Genomic DNA, 20,028 nt, shown 5'->3' with positions numbered 1-20,028 from the left:
CACCTGTCATCAGACCCCCGCCCCCCCCCCAACACCCCCTCAGCGGGTTGGGGGACAGTGGACCCACTGTGGTCAGGAATCAGCCAGCACATTCCCCCCACCCCCACTCCTCCGGGGTCAGGGATCGGACCTACTTGGTCCTGTGACCTCTTCTCCAGTGTTAAAACTCCACAGCGCATGGGAAAACCAGAGCTTCAGGGTTTCCTGCGTGTTACCAGGTCCCCTGTTCCTGCCATGTCAAGAAGTTTCTCCTCATCTCGGTCCTAAATGATTGACCACTTGTCCTGAGATTGTGCCTCCATGTTCTACATTCCCCGGCCAGTGGAAACAACCTCTGTGTCTACCCTATCAAGCCCTTTCAGAATCTTGTATGTTTCAATGAGATTACCTCTCATTCTTCTAAACTCCAGAGAGTATAGGCCCAATTTACTCAGCCTCTTGTCATAGGACAATCCTGTCAGCCCAGGGACCAATCTAGTGAACCTTCTCTGTACCACCTCTAATGCAAGAATATCCTTCCTTAGATCTGGAGACCAAAACTGCACACAGTATTCCAAGTGTGGTCTCACCAAAGCCCTGAACAATTGTAGCAAAACTTCCTTATTCTAGTACTCCAGTCCCCTTACAATAAAGGCCAACATGCCATTTGCCTTCCGAATTGCTAACTTTCTGTGTTCCTTGAAGGAGTACACCCAAGTCTCCCTGAACATCAACATTTAGAAGTTTCATGCCTTTGAAAAAAATTCTGCTTTTTTTGTTCTTACTACGAAAGTGAATAACCTCACACTTCCACACATTAAACTCCATCTATCACCTTGTTGCCCATTCACTTAACCTGTCTATATCTCTGCAGCCTCTTTGTGTCCTCCTCACAGCTTACATTCCCACCTAACTTTGTATTGTTAGCAAACTTCGATACATTACTCTCAGTCTCTTCATATAAGTATTTAATGTCTTATATAGTAATACACAGTTTCTTTCTGTTCACATTTTCTGATTGGTCAGTGGGTTGAATTGGTGGGTGGAGCTTGACTCATGTGCCTTGGTTCCTGACCCTCGGCCCTCACTGCTCCCTGACCTTGGTTACAGGGCTGATACCCTAAGAGGAAAGTTGAAGGAGTGAATCAGAGGCGTATCAAGTATAAAATGACATGGGTAAGGGGAGCCCAGAATGCTGCTCTAATGTTAGTCGGGTAGCAGATGAGGATGCAAATTTTGGCTGCGGTTACTGGGCGCAGGCCTCTGGCTTCTGGCTCTTGCCACACCCTGGCCTCCCTTACTGGCCCCCACTGCTCCCTGGCCCCTGCCGCTCGCTGGCCTCCCTTACTGGCCCCCGCCGCTCCCTGACTCTCGCCGCTCCCTGACTCTCGCCGCTCCCTGACTCTCGCCGCTGCCTGGCTCTCGCCGCTCCCTGGCTCTCGCCGTTCCCTGGCTCTCGCCGTTCCCTGGCTCTCGCCGCTGCCTGACTCTCGCCGCTGCCTGACTCTCGCCGCTGCCTGACTCTCGCCGCTGCCTGGCTCTCGCCGCTCCCTGGCTCTCGCCGCTCCCTGACACTCGCCGCTCCCTGACTCTCGCCGCTCCCTGGCTGTCGCCGCTCCCTGGCCTCACTTACTGGGCTCTTGACAACTGGGGGTGTTGGAAGGGGAGTTACATGGGAGGCGGGCAGGATGTGACAGCGCGGAAGTGGGGGTGAGAGGGGTGGCATGGGAAGGTGGGGTAGGGGAAAGTGGAGGGGAGATGCCATGGGAGGGGTGGAGGGGGGTGAATGACAGCAAGGGAGGGAGGAGGGGGGAGGTGGAACTGCATGTGCGGTAGGGAGGGGAGAGGGGAGACTGAATGGGAAGGGGGGAATGGCCTGGTTGGGGGATGGCATGGGAGGGAGGGAGCGGTGTACAGCATGGGAGGGTGGAATGGGGGAAGGGGATGGCGTAAGAAGAAGTGGTGGGATGGGGGCTAGGATGGGGATGATAAGAGAGGGCTGAAAGGATGGGTATAGCATGAGGGATGACAATGGGAAGGATGGAATGTCATGGATGGGGATTTGAAGAAGTATGGTTGCAATAAAGTTACTAATTTCACTGCAAATGTTTTGCAGGTCTCTGCCAGTAGAGCACTGATCCTTGCAGCATTCCAGTAGTTACAGCCTGCCAACTTGATAATGTCCTGTTATTCCCTACTCTTTGCTTCCTGTCCATTAACCAATCCTCCATCCCTGTCATCTTTCGTTTTTCTGACTGGTGAGTTTCCCCTTGCAAGACCACGTTTCCTCCCAGGCCTAGCTCGGTGACTCACTGCTGTTGTGTCCCTTTTACCTCCTTGTCTTCTCAGTACGTGTGAGTGCAGTCACCTTTGCTTCTTCCTTATTCAGTGATTTGCGCCATTCGGCCTCTCAGTAAAACCAGATCCCTCTCCTTCACTTGTGGAGTGTGGATGGCAAGAAACGACCTCTTGCTTCATGGACCTGTGATGAGGCAATTGGCTCTCATTCTTGTGAGCGTGTTGTTTTGTGAATGTAACTGTGTGACATTAATACTCAATTACAACAACGTGCATTTATGTAGCACCTTTAACTTCAAAGGCACTTCACAGGAGCGTTATCAAACAAAATTTGACATCAAGCTGCATAAGGAGATATTAGAGATGATGGTCAAAGAGGTAGGTTTTAAGGAGCATCTTAAAGGAAGAAAGAGAGGTGGAGAGGTTCTGGGCGAAAATTCAAGAGCCTTGGGCCTAGCCATTTTAGGCCCAGTTTTAGCTCCCACCTTTATCCCCGGTGAGAATGGGGTGAGCAAGCCATTTTAACAGGCACGTTTTGGTCAGCTGGTGAGGCCCTCGGCTGTTTGTTTCAGACGCGACTGTCTGGGTCCAATGACACAAGCAGATCCTTGACGCAGTCGTCCGACCCAAAGGGTGCTGCACTTGCAGCAGAAAGCTGACAGCAGTTAGGAAGCAGACCCAAGATGGTTGATTAAAGTGAGATTTCTACAGTTTCCTTGCAGGCCCAGAAGAGCAACTTGGGCACCCCAAGGCCTTCTGGGATTCTCCTCCCCCATCCCCTGACCATGCTTGCCTCCAGACATCCCCCCACCACCCCCCCCCCACCCCTGCCTCTGACACACTGTATTGATGACAGGGGGCCGTTCCAGCAGGTTCCACGCGGTGACCTCCTCTCACCACATCGGCCTGGTAGCGATTCCCTGGGAGATCACCTGGGAGTTAAAACGGCCCTGAGCCTCACTCCAGCACGGCCAAGCAAGCCCTGAGGTTCTTCGCATACAACCCACGCTCATGCCCTGTGTTAAACCTGGAGCTTTTCTCTTGATGGCTTTTTTAAATCTGTGAAGAATCACCTCTCTTTAAAGCCATAAATAAATCAAAAATCACAAAATGCTAACAGTCCAATTTAATAATTAAAACGTTCCTTGGTCTAACCTGGGCCAGTACATTTGGCCTCCGTGTACCCTGCTCAGGAAAGTTAAATGTCACCCACGGTTCTTACCACTGCCCCCCACTTGGTGGAAAGTGTATGTGTGATGGTCAGGGCAGTGATGGGATCTGAGTTCTCTGATCCTCCTGCCATCTCTCCTGGCCACATACTCTGACCTAGGCCCAGACATGATAAATTAGTCATTTCATAAAGTGTTGAGGTGCCCAGTGCCCAGGGAACCATAGCCCCACAACATGAGTTGACAGCTTCAGGAGAAGAAACAAACACTGAGACGGTGGGATGTAAACGAGGGAAAGCATAGAACTGGTTACGCTTGGTGCATTAAAGCCTTGCATTTATATAGCACCTTTCATGGCTACAGGATGTCCCAAAGTGCTTAACAGCCAATGACGTACTTTTGAAGTGTAGTCACTGTTATAATGCATCAACCAATTTGTGTACAGCAAGCTCCCACAAACACCAACGTGATGATGACCAGATAATCTGTTTTTGTGATGTTGATTGAGGGATAAATCTTGGCCAGGACACCGGGGAGAACTCCCCTGCTCTTCTCCAAAATTGTGCCATGGGATCTTTTCCTTCCACCTGAGGTCTCAGTTTAATGCCTCATTTGAAAGATGGCAGCTCCAGCAGTGCAGCACTCCCTCAGTACTGCCTTGGAGCAACAGCCTAGATTTTTGTGTTCAAGTCGGGGCGGCACAGTGGCGCAGTGGTTAGCACCGCAGCCTCACAGCTCCAGCGACCCGGGTTCGGTTCTTGGTGCTGCCTGTGCGGAGTTTGCAAGTTCTTCCTGTGACCGCGTGGGTTTCCGCCGGGTGCTCTGGTTTCCCCCCATAGCCAAAGACTTGCAGGTTGATAGGTAAAATTGGCCATTGTAAATTGCCCCTAGTGTAGGTAAGTGGTAGGAGAATGGTGGGGATGTGATAGGGAATATGGGATTAATGTAGGATTAGTATAAATGGGTGGTTGATGGTCGGCACAGACTCGGTGGGCTGAAGGGCCTGTTTCAGTGCTGTATCTCTCTCTATGACTCTCTAAGTCCTGGAGTGGGACTTGAACCAACAATCTCCTGAGTTTGGAAGTAAGAGTGCTACCCACTGAGCCACAGCTGGCATACCAAAGGTGCTTGTAGCCCTTAACAGTTATGCAAAGGAAGCAAACCAGCATTCAGATGGCGTGTCCCTGCTTAGGACTGACTGAGCAAAGGGCTGTAAAGTAATCAGCTCCAGACAGCATTGAAAGTGGTTAATAGAGTCATAAATGGGCTAAGTCATACGATGAAAATGTGTTGGACCTTTCAGCTCTGGTAAATGTGCTTGAAATAATGTAAAAAAACGCAAGATGCTGAAAGTCCATTTTACACCCTGCGTTTTCTTTCAGATAACACGCTTTCAGTTTTTTGTTAAATCCTGCAATGGCTGCAGTGCACTCAAGTGTAGAGCAGTAAAACTTCCAGTAGCAGCTGTTGCGGCTGGTAAACACTTGCACTTTTCCCTGCAGCGGAGTGTATAGTCTTTCCATTTGTTTGGCTGACCTGCCCTGTGCTATGTGCTGGTATGGGAGTCAGTATTACTCCTAGTTAATGATAAACTGCACAGTCAATATTCATCAGCCAGGTAGTGCAGCAACAGAGCTCTGATTTTCAGGCCAAGGTTAAACAGGAGAGGGGTTGGGGGTGGCAGGAGAAATAGAGTCTGCCCAAGTCAGTTCTTAAGTTGAAAGGCAGATGTCCCAGAGAACAGGCATCCGTAACCTTTGGACACACAATACTTTAATTAGTTTATTGGTCCCTTTTTTTGTTTAAGGGAAGGACCCGGGGTGTAAGCTGCTAACTGAGCCCACCAGAGCAGCACTGGGCTGTAGACAGAAAGAAGCCCACATGTTGCTTTCCTTCAATAGTAAAGAGCAGGCTTGCTCGCTGCAGGAACGTTAACGCCCATCGTTTCTGGTGGACTAGGTCAACGAGGTATTTTTAAAACTGTGGCAGAGGTTCTGACGCATCCCGGGTACACACTGCAGCACAGATCTTGGCTGACCCAGCAATTGACTGGCAGAATCCCAAGTTCACAATCTTCTAGTTTACTGCACCATGTGGCAGCAAAAATCACCTGCTTTGGAGAGGGGTTTTTTCCCGGCGTATGTCTTCGATGGCTGAGATGCCACTTTTCTCTCCCTCTTCATCGCCAAGTGCCGTTTCAGCACAAAGGAGCAAAGCTGCTTTAGTATCCAGCCTGCACACTGCCTGAAATGGATATTAAAAAAAACAAATCTCCTTGGTTTGCCTTTCCCCATGCTGTTTTGTGCTCTCTGACCCCGTCCTATGTACAGATTGTGTCCTAATTCAAAATGTGTTGAGATTTTTCTGTAATCTGAATAAGCATGGTAATGTTAAACAAGGAGAGTGTAGTAAAGGATACTGATGATTTGATACTCAGTGACTGAGCTCCTTTTGGATTGGCATCCAGGCACTCTGAGAACCTTTTTCCTAATCTTCTCCCTGAAGTGGTTCCTGTTGTGTTTTTTCTTCCTTCTTTCTCCCTATCATTTTTATTTTTCTTCCTGCCTTTCCACTTGTGAAGCGCTGACTCCTTCAGAAGTTAAGGCTCCACATGTAGCACAGGCCCTCCAAACCAACTGACCTTGCTGCACTGGCTGTTATTCATGCACGATGCTGAACAGTGAGTGCAGTTAGGCTATTTAACCACGAGAGGCATCGCAATAGTTCAAATATGGACTGTACCTCACGCTTTATTTTCTGTGTGTGGCAAGATGAAATTGGAGAAAGGTCCTAGCATAGCTGTGTCACAGATGTGACAAGACTCGAATAATTTGCAAATGCGTATTCATATAATATACGCACGAGACACATAGGTAGGTATGCACACGTGCACATTTACATATATTCACTTCCGCAGAAGCATAGTACTAGTGAGTCCTTTCAAGCATACCTAAAATCTTATTGCATTGCCCTTTCAAAGAGTTGTGATGGGCCGAATGGCCTCCTGCACTGGAAGATTCTATATTTCTAAGTAGCGCCCGTTTTGTTTGGAAAAAACTCTTGTTCATTGTGGACTAAGACAATGGTTTTATTGGATCAGTTTACAGATGCTACTTGTCTGACACTTGTCACGAGACCCATATTCCACGTAGGTAAAACGACCCTTATTCATTACAGGACTTCACTGCCAGTTTCCAATGTATATCTTCAGAAAACTTTTTTTCTCCTTTATCACTTGTTTAGTTTAGAGATACAGCACTAAAACAGGCCCTTCAGCCCACCGAGTCTGTGCCGACCATCAACCACCCATTTATACTAATCCTACACTAATCCCATATTCCTACCACATCCCCACCTGTCCCTATATTTCCCTACCACCTACCTATACTAGGGGCAATTTATAATGGCCAATTAACCTATCAACCTGCAAGTCTTTGGCATGTGGGAGGAAACCGGAGCACCCGGAGAAAACCCACGCAGCCACAGGGAGAACTTGCAAACTCCACACAGGCAGTACCCAGAATTGAACCCGGGTCGCTGGAGCTGTGAGGCTGCGGTGCTAACCACTGCGCCACTGCGCCGCCCTTGTTAAAAGACCCGATTTGTTTAAAGAAAAATTGAATCTTAACCACAATCCAAACATTGCGGTGCCTTTTCACATCTCATGCAGATAGGTAGGAAAAAGAGAGCCAATCTTCCTGCTTTCCAATCTGACAAGGTTATCCCATGAGCACATTGGCAGAGGGATACCCTGCTGCAGCCAGGGTGGAAACTACCTACTTTTATACATTGTCCTCCAATAGGAATAGTGAGAAACATCTTTAAAGAATCTTAGATTCTGTTGAGGAACTCACGCATACAATGTGCATGATACTGCATGTGACAATGATTCATTCCTCTCTCTGATGAAGCACTCTTCTCTTTGTAGTCTATGACATGTTCTCATGCACGCTTCTCCTTATGTATGGTTGTCTCAATCTTGTACCAACTACAGGAAGCCAAAGAAGAAAAGTCATTCTTTATTTGCCCTCTGTGTGAGAAGAACTGTGGAACACAGCACCAGTTAACGATGCACATTCGACAGGTACATTGTGGTTCGTTTTATCATCCTTTTGAGCCGAGACAGTTCAGGCCCAGCACATTTGATAGTTAGCTCTGTGGGTTTGATGTGGTGAAACGTTATACCCTGCATCGCGAGTCTTTGCAATATGTCAAGTGTTCTTAAATTAGTGAAGCCATGTTACAAGGCATGAAAAGTAAATGCTCAGTTGCACAATGCATTCCTTAAAAGTGCATTTTCAGAACTTTGTAGAATGAAGAAGGCGGAGCTGTGCAGTCTTTCCAAGTACGTGGCAGCGCGTGTGATGGTTTGATTCAATGTGCCGGCTAAATTCTCTTCCGTTTGCGTCCCAGCAAGAACGTAATAGGGTTGCAGTGCAAATAATGTGCCCTGCACTTCCTTATCCCGTATCACAGGAGCAAGGGCTGAGTTAGTGTGGCATGGTGCACTGTTATATTGAAATTAAAAGTGCCAACCATTGTGCCGGTGTAAAGTGACACTGCTCCATGCATTATTGGCACTGCACATGTATTAACAATCTTCCTGCAAGGGTACCACATAACCTCCCTTTGTCATGTTTAGTCACCACTGTCATTGCTGATTGGCCTTCCATTATAGAAACCACTCAATTTACACTCCCATTGATTTGAACAGAGGGGGTCTGATCTGTAAGTCCTGCAATATGCCCACGTGGCAGGTTGAAAATCGAACCTGCCTTCTTGTGCCTTTTTCTATTATAAACTCCTATATCTGCAATCCGACTGGAAACCCTCTGCATAAAGTCGTTACCATGTGCAGTCTGGTGGGTGCGTTGCGCAAACTGGCCATTGGCTTCCCATAATTTTCGCAAAGTGCATTCTGAAATTTATTTTCACTCACTATTGCTTTCCTCAGTAACCAAAATTTTGAAAGTTCAAAATAAGAATTTAAGTAAAATGGAAAGTTACATGTTTCACACAACACGAATACACGTACAATCGTCAATCTCCCGTGACATTGGGAGACGACTGTAAGCGCCTCTTTAGGTGAAACAGTGTTGGAAGGCATGAGATAACTGCACTAAGCATGCAGACACAATTCAATTCTCATTTTAAAGTCCTACCTCTGTGCTTATTTTTTTTAAATTCTGTTCCAGAATGGAGTTGCAGAGTGATCAGTTTACATGGGCCTTTGAAAGTTGTCCTCCAACTTTTTGTTAAAAAATAAATTTGGGAAACTTTTGAGCAGAAAATGCTAGAAGCTAAATTTTAAAAAAAACCTGGCTGAATTTTACTGGTGCATCCTTGAGAACTGGATACACTGCACATAATTCAGAATCCACGATCCTGTTAAACTGAGAGAAGAGTCACAGCTCTGGGCCAAAATATCCAGTTCAAGTTTAAACCCAGGGTTTTGGGAGAGGTTGCAGCCTTCAAGTGAGAACTTTAATGAAAGCACCGAATGACCCAGAAGACGGTTCAATGAATAAATGTAATCACGTTATAGTGAAATATGTGGTCTCCTTTTTTTTTTAGAAAGGTAGTTTAAACCCTTATTTGGGGCATAGCGAAAGTTTTCTGTTAGTGAGGAAAAAATTGGCGCAGGAAGACTTTTCGGAAAGCATTTCCAATGATTTGTGGAACCAGTAGAAAAATGGTAGAATCACAAGGTGACGAATTTGCATGGAAAGTGGAATTTATAAAACTGAAACAAAGTGTCCACAAAAAACATGACAACAGGAAGTCACATACGAGATATTTAATAACATTTTATATTTTGTCCTTTTTCAAAAAAAAAAATTGCCGACCGACCAGTATTTGGTGCCATGGTAAAAACGTGCCTGGAACTTGCTATGCACCATTTCTGTTGCCCTAATCCTTTAGTGAATGGTGCATTTGTTTGGGAACACACTGGAAATGAGTAATGTGGGGCAACAATAAGGTTGAACTTGGGCCCTTCGTCAAATTTAATTTATTGACTTTTAAAGGAGAATAAAGTAGACTTACAGTTCACCCCTACTGTTGGAAAACTGGTTTCACCAATAATAACACTGGGTTCTGTTATGGTTATCATTTTTATTTCAAAACTGACTTCAATGTGCAGTCTGTTGCATCATAAAAGAATGGGATCCACCCAAATCCACTGCTGTTCTGTTTTTTGCTGATTCTGAGGCTGGGAATTCCATAGGTTTGCGCTGGAGTGGTATGGGAAAATGGGAGATGGTGTATTGAGCCAAAATAGTGTCATGTTATCGGACAATGGAGGCCATGATCCATGTTTGCTCGTGTTTTCCTGACTATCCAGAGTTCTGACTGGAACTTCTTATGTCTCTGCAGCACAACACTGATACCGGAGGAAATACCCATTCCTGCAGCATTTGTGGCAAGTCCTTGAGTTCCGCCAGCTCACTAGACCGTCACATGTTGGTCCATTCTGGGGAACGACCATACAAGTGTTCAATCTGTTACCAGGCCTTCACTACGAACGGCAACATGCACAGGTGAGTAATGGCTGGTCAGTGCAGAAAGTTGGATTCAGGCAGACAGAGGTTGTCGTGAAGTGATGATGCCAGCTATAATATGGTTTGTGTTATCTTTCTTCAGTAGACATGGTTAGTATTTAGAATTCATTGCCTTATAGGTTAGTAGATTCAATAGATGCATACTTTAATGAGAAAAATGATTGCAGGGATATGAGAAAGAGCTGGAGAATGGGACTAACTAGTTTGCTTTTCGAAAGAGCCAGTGTAGATTCAATGGGCTGAAGAGCCTCCACTGCTGAATTATTGTATGATTCTATCCCATGATTTTGCCATATGCTGTTCTCTGACGTACTGGCTAGGAAATAGTTCCCAGCCTCCTTTTTCTGTGTGCAATTAATCTTTTTCTTGTACATCAAAGTTAGAGGCAGCTCATTTGAGATCTTTCCAATCACAGAACAAGGAGCAGTCCTTGTATGGTTGTTGTTACTGGATGCTGTGAAGATTATTGCTCCATCTGGTATGATGTGGTTTTATGGCTGTGCCATTCAGGGAATTGATACATGGAGACCATGTGTGTTTCCATTTATGGGGTCGGGAGAGAGAGAGACATCACTAAGTATTCTTCCTCACGGCTAGCTATGGAGTGACAGACAGTTGGAGAATATCACCTGCTCATCCTGTCAGTCTGGGAATGGTTTCTCACACATGGGAGGGCAGATTGAAGGGTTAAAGGAGAAAAAAAAATTGAAAAGTTAAATTTTTTTCTTTAAAAAGTGAAGTTATAGTTGTAAACACAGACATTCTTGTGAAGAAGCAATTATTCTGATCAAAACTGAAAACTGAGAAAACCATCATTTGAGAGAATTCCATTGAGCAATCCTGCACTGAACTAACATTGTGTGGGTCAATTCACCCTGCCATGTGACACCAGTGTTGCAACATTATAATGGAAGGGCACCGAGCTTTATATACATTTACAGTAACACTGTATGGAGCATGTATACTTGTACACACCTTGCATATACTGTCTGTTAGCATTGATAGTGCAGGGAAAAAAGCCTTACAGTGAACCCTATCCCGTTAAGAGGTTGTCAAATGTAATGGGTGCTGTTGCGGGTCTCCTTGGAAATTGAGAGGGCATCGGTGAGACCGCAGCTAGAGTACTACATACAGTTTTGGTCACCTTACTTACGGAGGGATATACTTGCATTGGAATGAGTTCAGAGAAGGTTCACTAGGTTGATTCCTGGGATGAAGGGGTTTGTCTTATGAGGAAAGATGGACCTATAGTCATTGGAGCTTAGAAGAATAAGAGGTGATCTTATTGAAACATAAGATTCTGAGGGGGCTTGACAGGGTAGATACTGAGAGGATGTTTCTCCTGGTGGAGGAATGGAGAACGAGGGGGCACAGCTTCAAAATAAGGAAGGGTCTCCCATTTAAGACCATGATGAGGAAGAATTTCTTCTCTCAGAAGATTGTTAATCTTTGAAATTCTCTTTTCCGTAGAGCAGTGGAGGCTGGGTCACTGAATGTATTAATTAGACAGATTTTCCAACCACAAGGGAGTTGAGGGTTATGGGCCAGGAAGTGGGGGTGGGGGGGTGGGGGGGGGGTGCGCAGGAAACTGGAGTTAAGGCCACAATCAGATCAGCCATGATCTTATTGAATGGTGGAGCAGGTTCGAGGGGCCGAATGGCCTACTCCTGCTCCTATTTCTTATGTTCTTCCTTTAGAATAGTGCCCCCCTCTTTCTCTGAGCACACCTTCTCCTCTCCCGAAAAGGATAACACTCTTTCACTTATTAACCTTATTTTAATATTATCTCCAGAGGTGTTTGCGGTTGGGCTATTACTGTACTAAATAAAATAGCAACATTGGCAGAGGAAGCTGTAACAAATGCAGGAATTGAGACAATGCTGAAATGCAGCTTACAAGATCTCCAGTAACACAGCTCACACAAGTGTACACACAGCACTTAGTTTTCTTTTTGCCTCCCGTGAGCAGAATTGTGGCTGGGACCTCGTTTTCCCTGCCTGAGTGTTTCTGTAACCCTTCTTGTTGAAGTATCTGAATTCAGTTAGTTGCAGAGCTGAGGGTGAGGTCCCACCGAAGACCTGCTCTTGCTGACCACAGGCTTGTTTCCGTGGTTACCTGTGCACATCGTCCTGAAGAAACAGATTCTTCCAAGCCAATAAAAAAAGAAAGGTGCAAGCTGCAGATAATGGTGATCAGGGCTAAAATGACAATTAATGTGCATCTTATACATGTGGTTTTTATTGCAGAATCCAGTCACTGATTTTTGTTTCCTGTTTGTTTGTCAGACACATTCTCATTCATTCACATGTACTTTCCTTCCATGGAATTAGACTTAGCGGCCACAATGGTCCATAATGCAGGGGACACCCCGAGTAGATAAGAAAAATTGGCAGATAAACGAGATTTCCCCCTGCAAATAAGTCTCCCACGTACAGATGAGTAATACCCTAGGAACAATCACAGAGACAATTACAGCAACAACAACTTATATTTATATTGCACCTTTAACGTAATAAAAAGTCCCATAGTGCTTCACAGGTGCACTTTAAAAGAAAATCTGACAGCGAGCCACAAAAGGAGATATTAGGTCAGATGACCAAAAGCTTGGTCAAAGAGGTAGGTTTTAAGGAGTATCTTAAAGGAGGAAAGTGAGATCGAGAGGTGGAGGGGTGTAGGGAGGGTATTCCAGAACTTGGGGCCTAGGCAACTGAAGGCGCGGCCACCAGTGGTGAAGATTAAAATCGGGGATTCACAAGAGACCAGAATTAAGAGGACCGCAGATATCTTGGAGGGTTGTGGGGCTGGAGATTACAGAGATAGGGAGGGGCGAGGCCAGGGAGGGATTTGAAAACAAGGATGAGAATTTTAAAATTTAAGACATTGCTTGACCGGGAGCCAGTGTAGGTCAGCGAGCACAGTGGGTGATAGGGGAATGGGTCTTGGTGCGAGTTGAGACATGGTCAGCAGAGTTTTGGATGAGCTTAAGTTTACACAGGGTAGAATGTGGGAGACCAGCCAGGAGTGCATTGGAATAGTCAAGTCTAGAGGTAACGAAGGCATGAATGAGGATTTCAGCAGCAGATGAGCCGAGACCGGGGCGAAGTCGGGCGATGTTACGGAGGTGGAAGTAGGCGGTCTTAGTGATGGTATGAATATGAGCTCTACACGACACTATGAAAAAATACAAAATTGTTTTATGTCATAGAGATAATTGGTTTCAGCAGACTACGTGGAGTGTTGACATATTGCATGAGGTTTTGCCCCATAAACATTCTGCTGGTAAGTTAGGAAAGAGGAGAGCCTGCAGATGGATAATGAAAGCACCATTGTCATGTGAAATCAACAGTGCTCATGAGTTCCAATTGCAATCACACTGTTAGTTTACATATAAGGGTCCTACATGAGAAATAGTACCTTTTGTTGCATTTAGCTTGGAACTATCTAGATAGTAATCTGTTTTGCTCAGAGTTTAGTGGTAGGTTCAGGGATCAGGCCTACACAACGATGAACTAAATTGGAAGGATGTTGCTCTGGGTCTCTAGTATTGGCTGGGAGACGGATGGGCCGATAAAATGCAGGGGAGCCACGTCAGGTTGGCTCCCGGCATATTCACGTCGCTGGGGAACTTTCCCAGCAGCGGCTTGAATGCCCGCCAGCCGGAGTTAGGCGGTCAATTTGAGTAATTAAAAGCCCAATTAAGGGCCATTTTTCTGTCGGTGGAGCGGCCCCATGGCATGTGCCAGCTGCATGGAGGCAACCTCCCAGTGGCATCCCGGGGTGGGGTATGGGGGGGGCAGTGCCATCGGAACCAGAGGTTCCATGGCCGAAGGAGGGGGAGCCGGCAGTGACGAAGGCCACCAGCGCAGCCCCGACGCCACCACTGGAGATGCTTCCCCTCCAATCGCCGGCACCCGCCTGCTTTGCCCCCGCAAAAAAAAAAGCTACTCTCTGCCACCCGTGCGATGGCGCCTCAAAATGGGAGGCGCCCTCGCATTTCCCTTGCTACCTCAGCAGCGGCCATCTCTCGCGGTGGCGCTGCCAAGGCTGCAGAGCAGCTGGTGCTCTGATTAGCCTGGCAGCGTGGAAAGCCCGCCCGTCTTCCTTACTTGGCCGCCACACACCCCCACCCGTCCCCTGCCTGCCGGCTCTTGATTGCCTTGCCCTGGTGATATTTTGTGGGGGAGGTCACGCCTCCCACCCGAGCTGGCTGACCACCTGAAAAACTCCCCCGACGTCGGGGCTGCCCCACCCCAACCCCTCCCCCGGCAACCCTTTCTGGGAAGATCCTGCCCTATGGGATGTCACAGGAGCTCACACCCCTGGGCTAATGGTCTGCTCTCTGCAGGGAGACCGAGAAAAGGACATAAATAACACTTTAAACATTGAGAAGCAAAAACGACAGTGGGAACTTTCACATCCTGCTTTGACTTGCGAGAGTCTTAAAAAAAAGTGGTTGGGAAAACAGAAAGCTCAGCAAAGCTACTGTGCTTAATGACAAGTGCAGTTTGTCTTAGTCCCTCATACAAAGCCATATGTCACGTTCAGCATTGTTCCATAGATGGGAATGTCCTGTTTCTCGTCTATGTGACAGGCAAAAATGGGAGGGAAGGGAATGGAGGGAAGCGTTAATGAGTCGTAAATATATTGCCTTATACAGAATTTCACTGCCTCCTTTTCACCTTACCTGCCAGTGTGCCTGGTTTCTGCTGCATCTTCAATGCTTTGTCCACCATTAGGGACAGAAGTTCTGGTTCGGCAGTTGAGCCACTGGAAATACAGTGAGGAGGAACTTCTGCCCATTTACCTGCCTTGGTTATCACCCAATCCCCAATCCTGAGAATGCAGCCTGTTTGCAGCAATGATGGAGTGCTAGCCCTGTGTGGGCACTGGAACTTCAGAGATCCTCCAGGCAGAGACGGAGGATGAATTGTCCAGTCTGGCCAAAGTGTTAGAAACAAACACTTTTGCCCGCTCCATGGTTGTGCCACTGCATTGTGGGCTCCACTTACAGTCCTGGTACCGCTCTGCCAGAATTTTTTCCGATTTCCACAGTGCTGGTCAGCTGGGGCTCAGTTGGTCACACTCTCGGTTGTGGGGTCAAGTCCCACTCCAGGGTTTGAACGCAAAGATCTAGTTGTTTTTTAATTCTTTCACGGGATGTGGGCATCGCTGGCAAGACCAGCATTTGTTGCCCATCCCTAATTTTTTTTTTTTATTTCCAAAATATACTTTATTCATAAAAATCTGTAAAAATTACATTGCCAAACAGTTTCCAAACAGCACCAAAAAATACAAACATTGCAAGGGAGATCAGTTTCCTTCAATACTGTCATGAGTTTCTTCCCAACCCTTCCGTTTCACAATTGTCATGTCAATTACAGTTTTACATTTACAACAATTCAGAATATTAACGATACAGTTCGAGGGGTTTCCCATGGATCCAGCCCCTCAGTCCAGCTTGGTGGGGGAACCTTACACTGTGGTCTTTCCCCATTGAGCCTTTGCTGCGGCTGCCCCAAGCTTTAGTGCGTCCCTCAGCACGTAGTCCTGGACCTTGGAATGTGCCAGTCTGCAACATTCGGTGGTGGACAACTCTTTGCGCTGGAAGACCAGCAAGTTTCGGGCAGACCATAGGGCGTCTTTCACCGAATTGATAGTCCTCCAGCAGCAGTTGATGTTTGTCTCGGTGTGCGTCCCTGGGAACAGCCCGTAGAGCACAGACTCCTGTGTTACAGAGCTGCTTGGGATGAACCTTGACAAAAACCACTGCATCTCTTTCCACACCTGCTTTGCAAAGGCACATTCCAGGAGGAGGTGGGCGACCGTCTCTTCCCCACCACAGCCAACGCGGGGGCACTGTGCGGAGGGGGCGAGACTTCGGGTGTGCATGAAGGATCTGACGGGGAGGGCCCTTCTCACCACCAGCCAAGCTACGTCTTGGTGCTTGTTTGAAAGTTCTGGTGATGAGGCATTCCGCCAAATGACTTTGACGGTCTGCTCGGGGAACCATCCGCCCATCCCTAATTGCCCTTGACAACTGAGTGGCTTGCTGGGCCATTTCAGAGGGCAGTTAAGAGTCAGTCACATTGCTGTGGATCTGGAGTCCCATCTAGGTCTGACCGGGTAAGGACAGCAGATTTCCTTCTCGAAAGTACATTTGTGAACGGGATGGGGTTTTTACGACAATCGATGATAGTTTCAGGGCACCATTACTGATTTTTATTAATTAGTTGAATTTAAATTCCACCAGCTACCATGGCGGGATTTGAACCTGTGTTCTCAGGGCATTAGCCTGGGCCTCTGGATTACAAATTCAGTGACATTGCCAGTATGCCACTGTCCCCCTTCCTGACACTTCTTTGCAGTGCTGAGGGAATGCTGCATTGTTGGAGGTGCTGTCTTTCAGACAAGACGTTAACCCGAGGCCCCAACTGCCTGCTCAGGTGGATGTAAAAGATCCCGCGACGCTATTTTTGAAGAAGAGCATGGGGGTTATCCCCGGTGTCTTGGCCAATATTTATCCCTCAGTCAACATCACAAAAAACAGATTATCTGGCCATTATCACATTGCTGTTTGTGGGAGCTTGCTGTGCGCAAATTGGCTGCTGCATTTCCTACATTACAACAATGACTGGATTTCAAAACTCCTTCATTGGCTCTAAGGTACTTTAAGACATTTTATGGTCCTGAAAAGCGCTATATAAATGCAAGTCCTTCTTTCTTTCAAACCCCCTGGCCCAGCCTGTAGTAATTGTCCATTCCAAATGGGCTGGAATTTGTAAACCTAAATATTCAGAATCGTTATTGCCGTGTTTTTTCAGTTACCCGAAGGATGAGAAAGCAGACTCGACGGCCAGTGAGATTTCTTGCAAACCAGGTGTTCCTTTCATCTTTTTCTAAACTTGAAGCCAATAATTGTGTATGCCGTATTGATCCTAAGCTCTGGAATTCCCTCCCTGTCTAAACCTCTCGCTTCTCCATCTCTCTCTCCTCCTTTTAAGATGCGCCTTAAAATCTACCTCTTTGGCCAAGCTTTTGGTCAGCTGTCCTAATATCTCCAAATGTGTGGCTCAGTGTCAATTTTGATGGATGACGTTTCTCTGAAACTGCTTGGGACATTTAACGACATTAAAGGTGCTAGATAAATGCAGGTTGTTGTAGTTGTATGGGAAACGGACTATGGAAAGGAACACTTTGTTGGGTTAATGATGCAAGAATCTAAAAAGGATGATCCCATCTTAATTCATCCTTTCAGTCCGACACTAACTGTCCTTGCCATTGTCGCATCTAATTGCTTCTTCAACGATGCCGGGGATTTTGGTCCCCGTTACTGGAGAAGTTTCACTTCTGCCAAATTAGAGGGTAAATTCTGTGAAGAAAAATCTGGTCAGAAGTTAACCTGCAAAGGATTCCACCACAACTTCCTTGCACAAAAGGAGCAATATTATTCAGTGTGTGCTGCATACAGTGCAACATTTTTTTTTAAGGCACTGCATCTGCCAGCCAGCTGCCTGGGAACAACTGGTGCATCTGTGAAACTACTTTGCTGTGTTGTTAAAAGGTGTGGAATCTACGAGGGCAGAATCGCTTCAGTTGCTATCATCAATATGTTCTTTTTTGAATAACAGTGCTAACTTGTGTCTTCATATGTAGCAGTCCGAGGTGTCCTTATCAGCCCTGCCCCCTGTGCTCTGTACTGATGCTGAAGAATGATATCCTGAATATTGGCAATGCTGATTATTAGGCAGCGGTATCATTCTGAGGAGTGTATACAAAGCTCTGATATTAATGTGGCATTCAGTCGATAAACCTAAGACTTGTTTACTGTCGTCAGCTTTGGGTTGCACTCGTGGTTCATCGCAAAGAGGGAGATACTTGCACTTTTTTCAGTCAGAACTTCGCCTCCACAGCTGGGCACTATGTGGCCTCAATTCGAGCCTTAAAGGAAAAGGCAATGCTAGTGAGAATCAGGAACAGTGGAGGACATCTCTTCCAGCCCTACAGTCCCTACCATGACCTCTGCTCTCCACAAATTCCGGCCTATGGAGCCTGTCTGATTTTAATCGCTCCACCATTGGCGGCCGTGCCTTCACTGCCTAGGTCCTAAGCTTTGGAATTCCCTACCTAAACCTCTCTGTCTCTAACTCTCTCTCCACCTTTGTGCCCTTCTTAAAACCTACCTCTTTGACCAAGCTTTAGGTCATAGAGTCATAGAGAGATACAGCACTGAAACAGGACCTTCGGCCCTGGCCTATTATCTCCTTACGCGGCTCGGAGTAAATTTTGTTCCATAACTCTCCTGTAAAATGCTTGGGATGTTTCATTAGGTTAAAGGTCTGTATAAATCCAAGTAATTGTTGTTTGTGGATAGGAGGTTTTTTCTCCTTTTTCTTTTGGGCCAATCTTCTCCAGGCCTGAAAGCACTGATTCTGTGTCTCTAGGCAACCCTCTGGTAGCTCGCCCTAGTGACCATGCTTTATTTGTGAACCCAGGCAGTGAGCACCAGATGACTATTCAACCACAGAAGTATCACAGCCAAGCCCAAATCCATCCGCCATATCTACATACACACATTTTCTAGCAGGGGTACCTGAAAAGCAGTCGGGAACTGTGACCTTGGCTCATTGTCCACCTAGCCAAGGGATGCTGAGTGCAACTGGCTGTGCTCTGTCTGCCATCAGATAACTCAGCCTGGGCCAGGAATCCACCTTTCTGGAAAATGTTTATTTTTTTTGTACTTGGTGTGAAAATCACAATGGAAGACGACAGGTTGTAATGCTGAAAGCTGATGCGTGACCTGGAGGGAAAATAGACGGATTTAATCATTTCACAATGATAAATTCTGATTTTTAGGTCTGTAGTTTGAAGTTACTCTCATTGAGGGAATTCCCTTGCGGTGCAGTTGGTCAGTGTTAGTGGTGTCGCTGTTGTCTGCCTCTTTAAGGAGATAAGAACATAAGAAATAGGAGCAGGAGTAGGCCAAATGGCCTCTTGAGCCTTCTCCACCATTCAGTACGATCATGCTAATCTGATCTTGGCCTCAACTTCACTTTCTTGCCTGTTCCCTCGTAACACTTAACTCCCTTGTAGCTCAAAAATCTGTCTAACTCAGCCTTGAATATATGCAGCCTCCACTGCTCTCTGGGGAAGAGAATTCCAAAGATTTACGACCCTCTGAGAGAAGAAATTCCTCCTCATCTCCGTCTTAAATGGGAGAGCCCATATTCTGAAACCCCTTCATCCCAGGAATCAGTCTAGAGAACTTTCTCTGAACTTCCAATGGAAATATATCCCTCCTTAAGTAAGGGGACCAAAACTGTACACAGTACCTCAGGATATGGATTTGTGAAACGTGCAAACACGTTTTTTTTTTGTTTTGGACTGTTTCTGTGCTTCAGCTAATCGTTGGAGACTGGACTAGGAAAAGACACTGATCTTTATGTAATGTTATTCCACGCCTGTCTGGGACAGTCACTTATAGATTATAAACCGTCTCTGCGCAGTGTCCTCTAATTAGGGATGTTTAAGCTTTTGAAGTTGTCCTTCAGGTATGTGCTCAGTCATTTTGTATAACGAATTACGGCAACTATCAGGATGCCCTTTAAACATCCATGGAAAATGAATTGCAGTGTAAGACCTAGATTCTCTGCTGCTTAAAATTAATTCAGCAAGGATGTGTGGGATGCACTGACTTAAAAGTATGAGTCAATGCAGCAGTTGAAAAGAGTCGAATTAGCTTATAGGTGGTGGCAGGATTGAGTAACTGCACTGACTTCATTAATTTAGTTGCCACAGATTCAGGTCCACAAACGTCATCAAGTCGCAGTTTTTAAGAAGAGGATACCCGCGGTTTTTTAAAGCAGTATTAAGGCAAGCTGGCCACTGAGGTGAGCTCCGTATGCCCATTAGGAAGAGCATCCTACTGCTTCATCAGGTCATGTTGCCATGTTCCCCTCAAGTATTGGAAATCACATTTCTTTCTTTTGGGCCTCCTTATCTCGAGAGACAATGGATACGCGCCT

At 46.3% G+C, this 20,028-nt stretch overlaps 1 protein-coding gene across 11 annotated transcripts in view; it reads left to right on the top strand.

Annotated features, from left to right (window-relative positions):
* Positions 1-20,028, top strand: part of rreb1a (ras responsive element binding protein 1a) — a 262,748-nt gene that overhangs the window by 152,914 nt on the left and 89,806 nt on the right. For all 11 annotated transcript variants that reach the window (XM_068054447.1, XM_068054446.1, XM_068054448.1 and 8 more), the window contains 2 exons: positions 7,441-7,530; positions 9,822-9,985. In XM_068054447.1, the coding sequence (XP_067910548.1) occupies positions 7,441-7,530; positions 9,822-9,985 (254 nt within the window). The remainder of the gene's footprint in view (positions 1-7,440; positions 7,531-9,821; positions 9,986-20,028) is intronic.

Source organism: Heterodontus francisci, chromosome 2, assembly GCF_036365525.1.
Source record: "Heterodontus francisci isolate sHetFra1 chromosome 2, sHetFra1.hap1, whole genome shotgun sequence".
Lineage (NCBI taxonomy): Eukaryota > Metazoa > Chordata > Chondrichthyes > Heterodontiformes > Heterodontidae > Heterodontus > Heterodontus francisci.
This window is presented reverse-complemented; position numbering and strand designations above follow the sequence as displayed.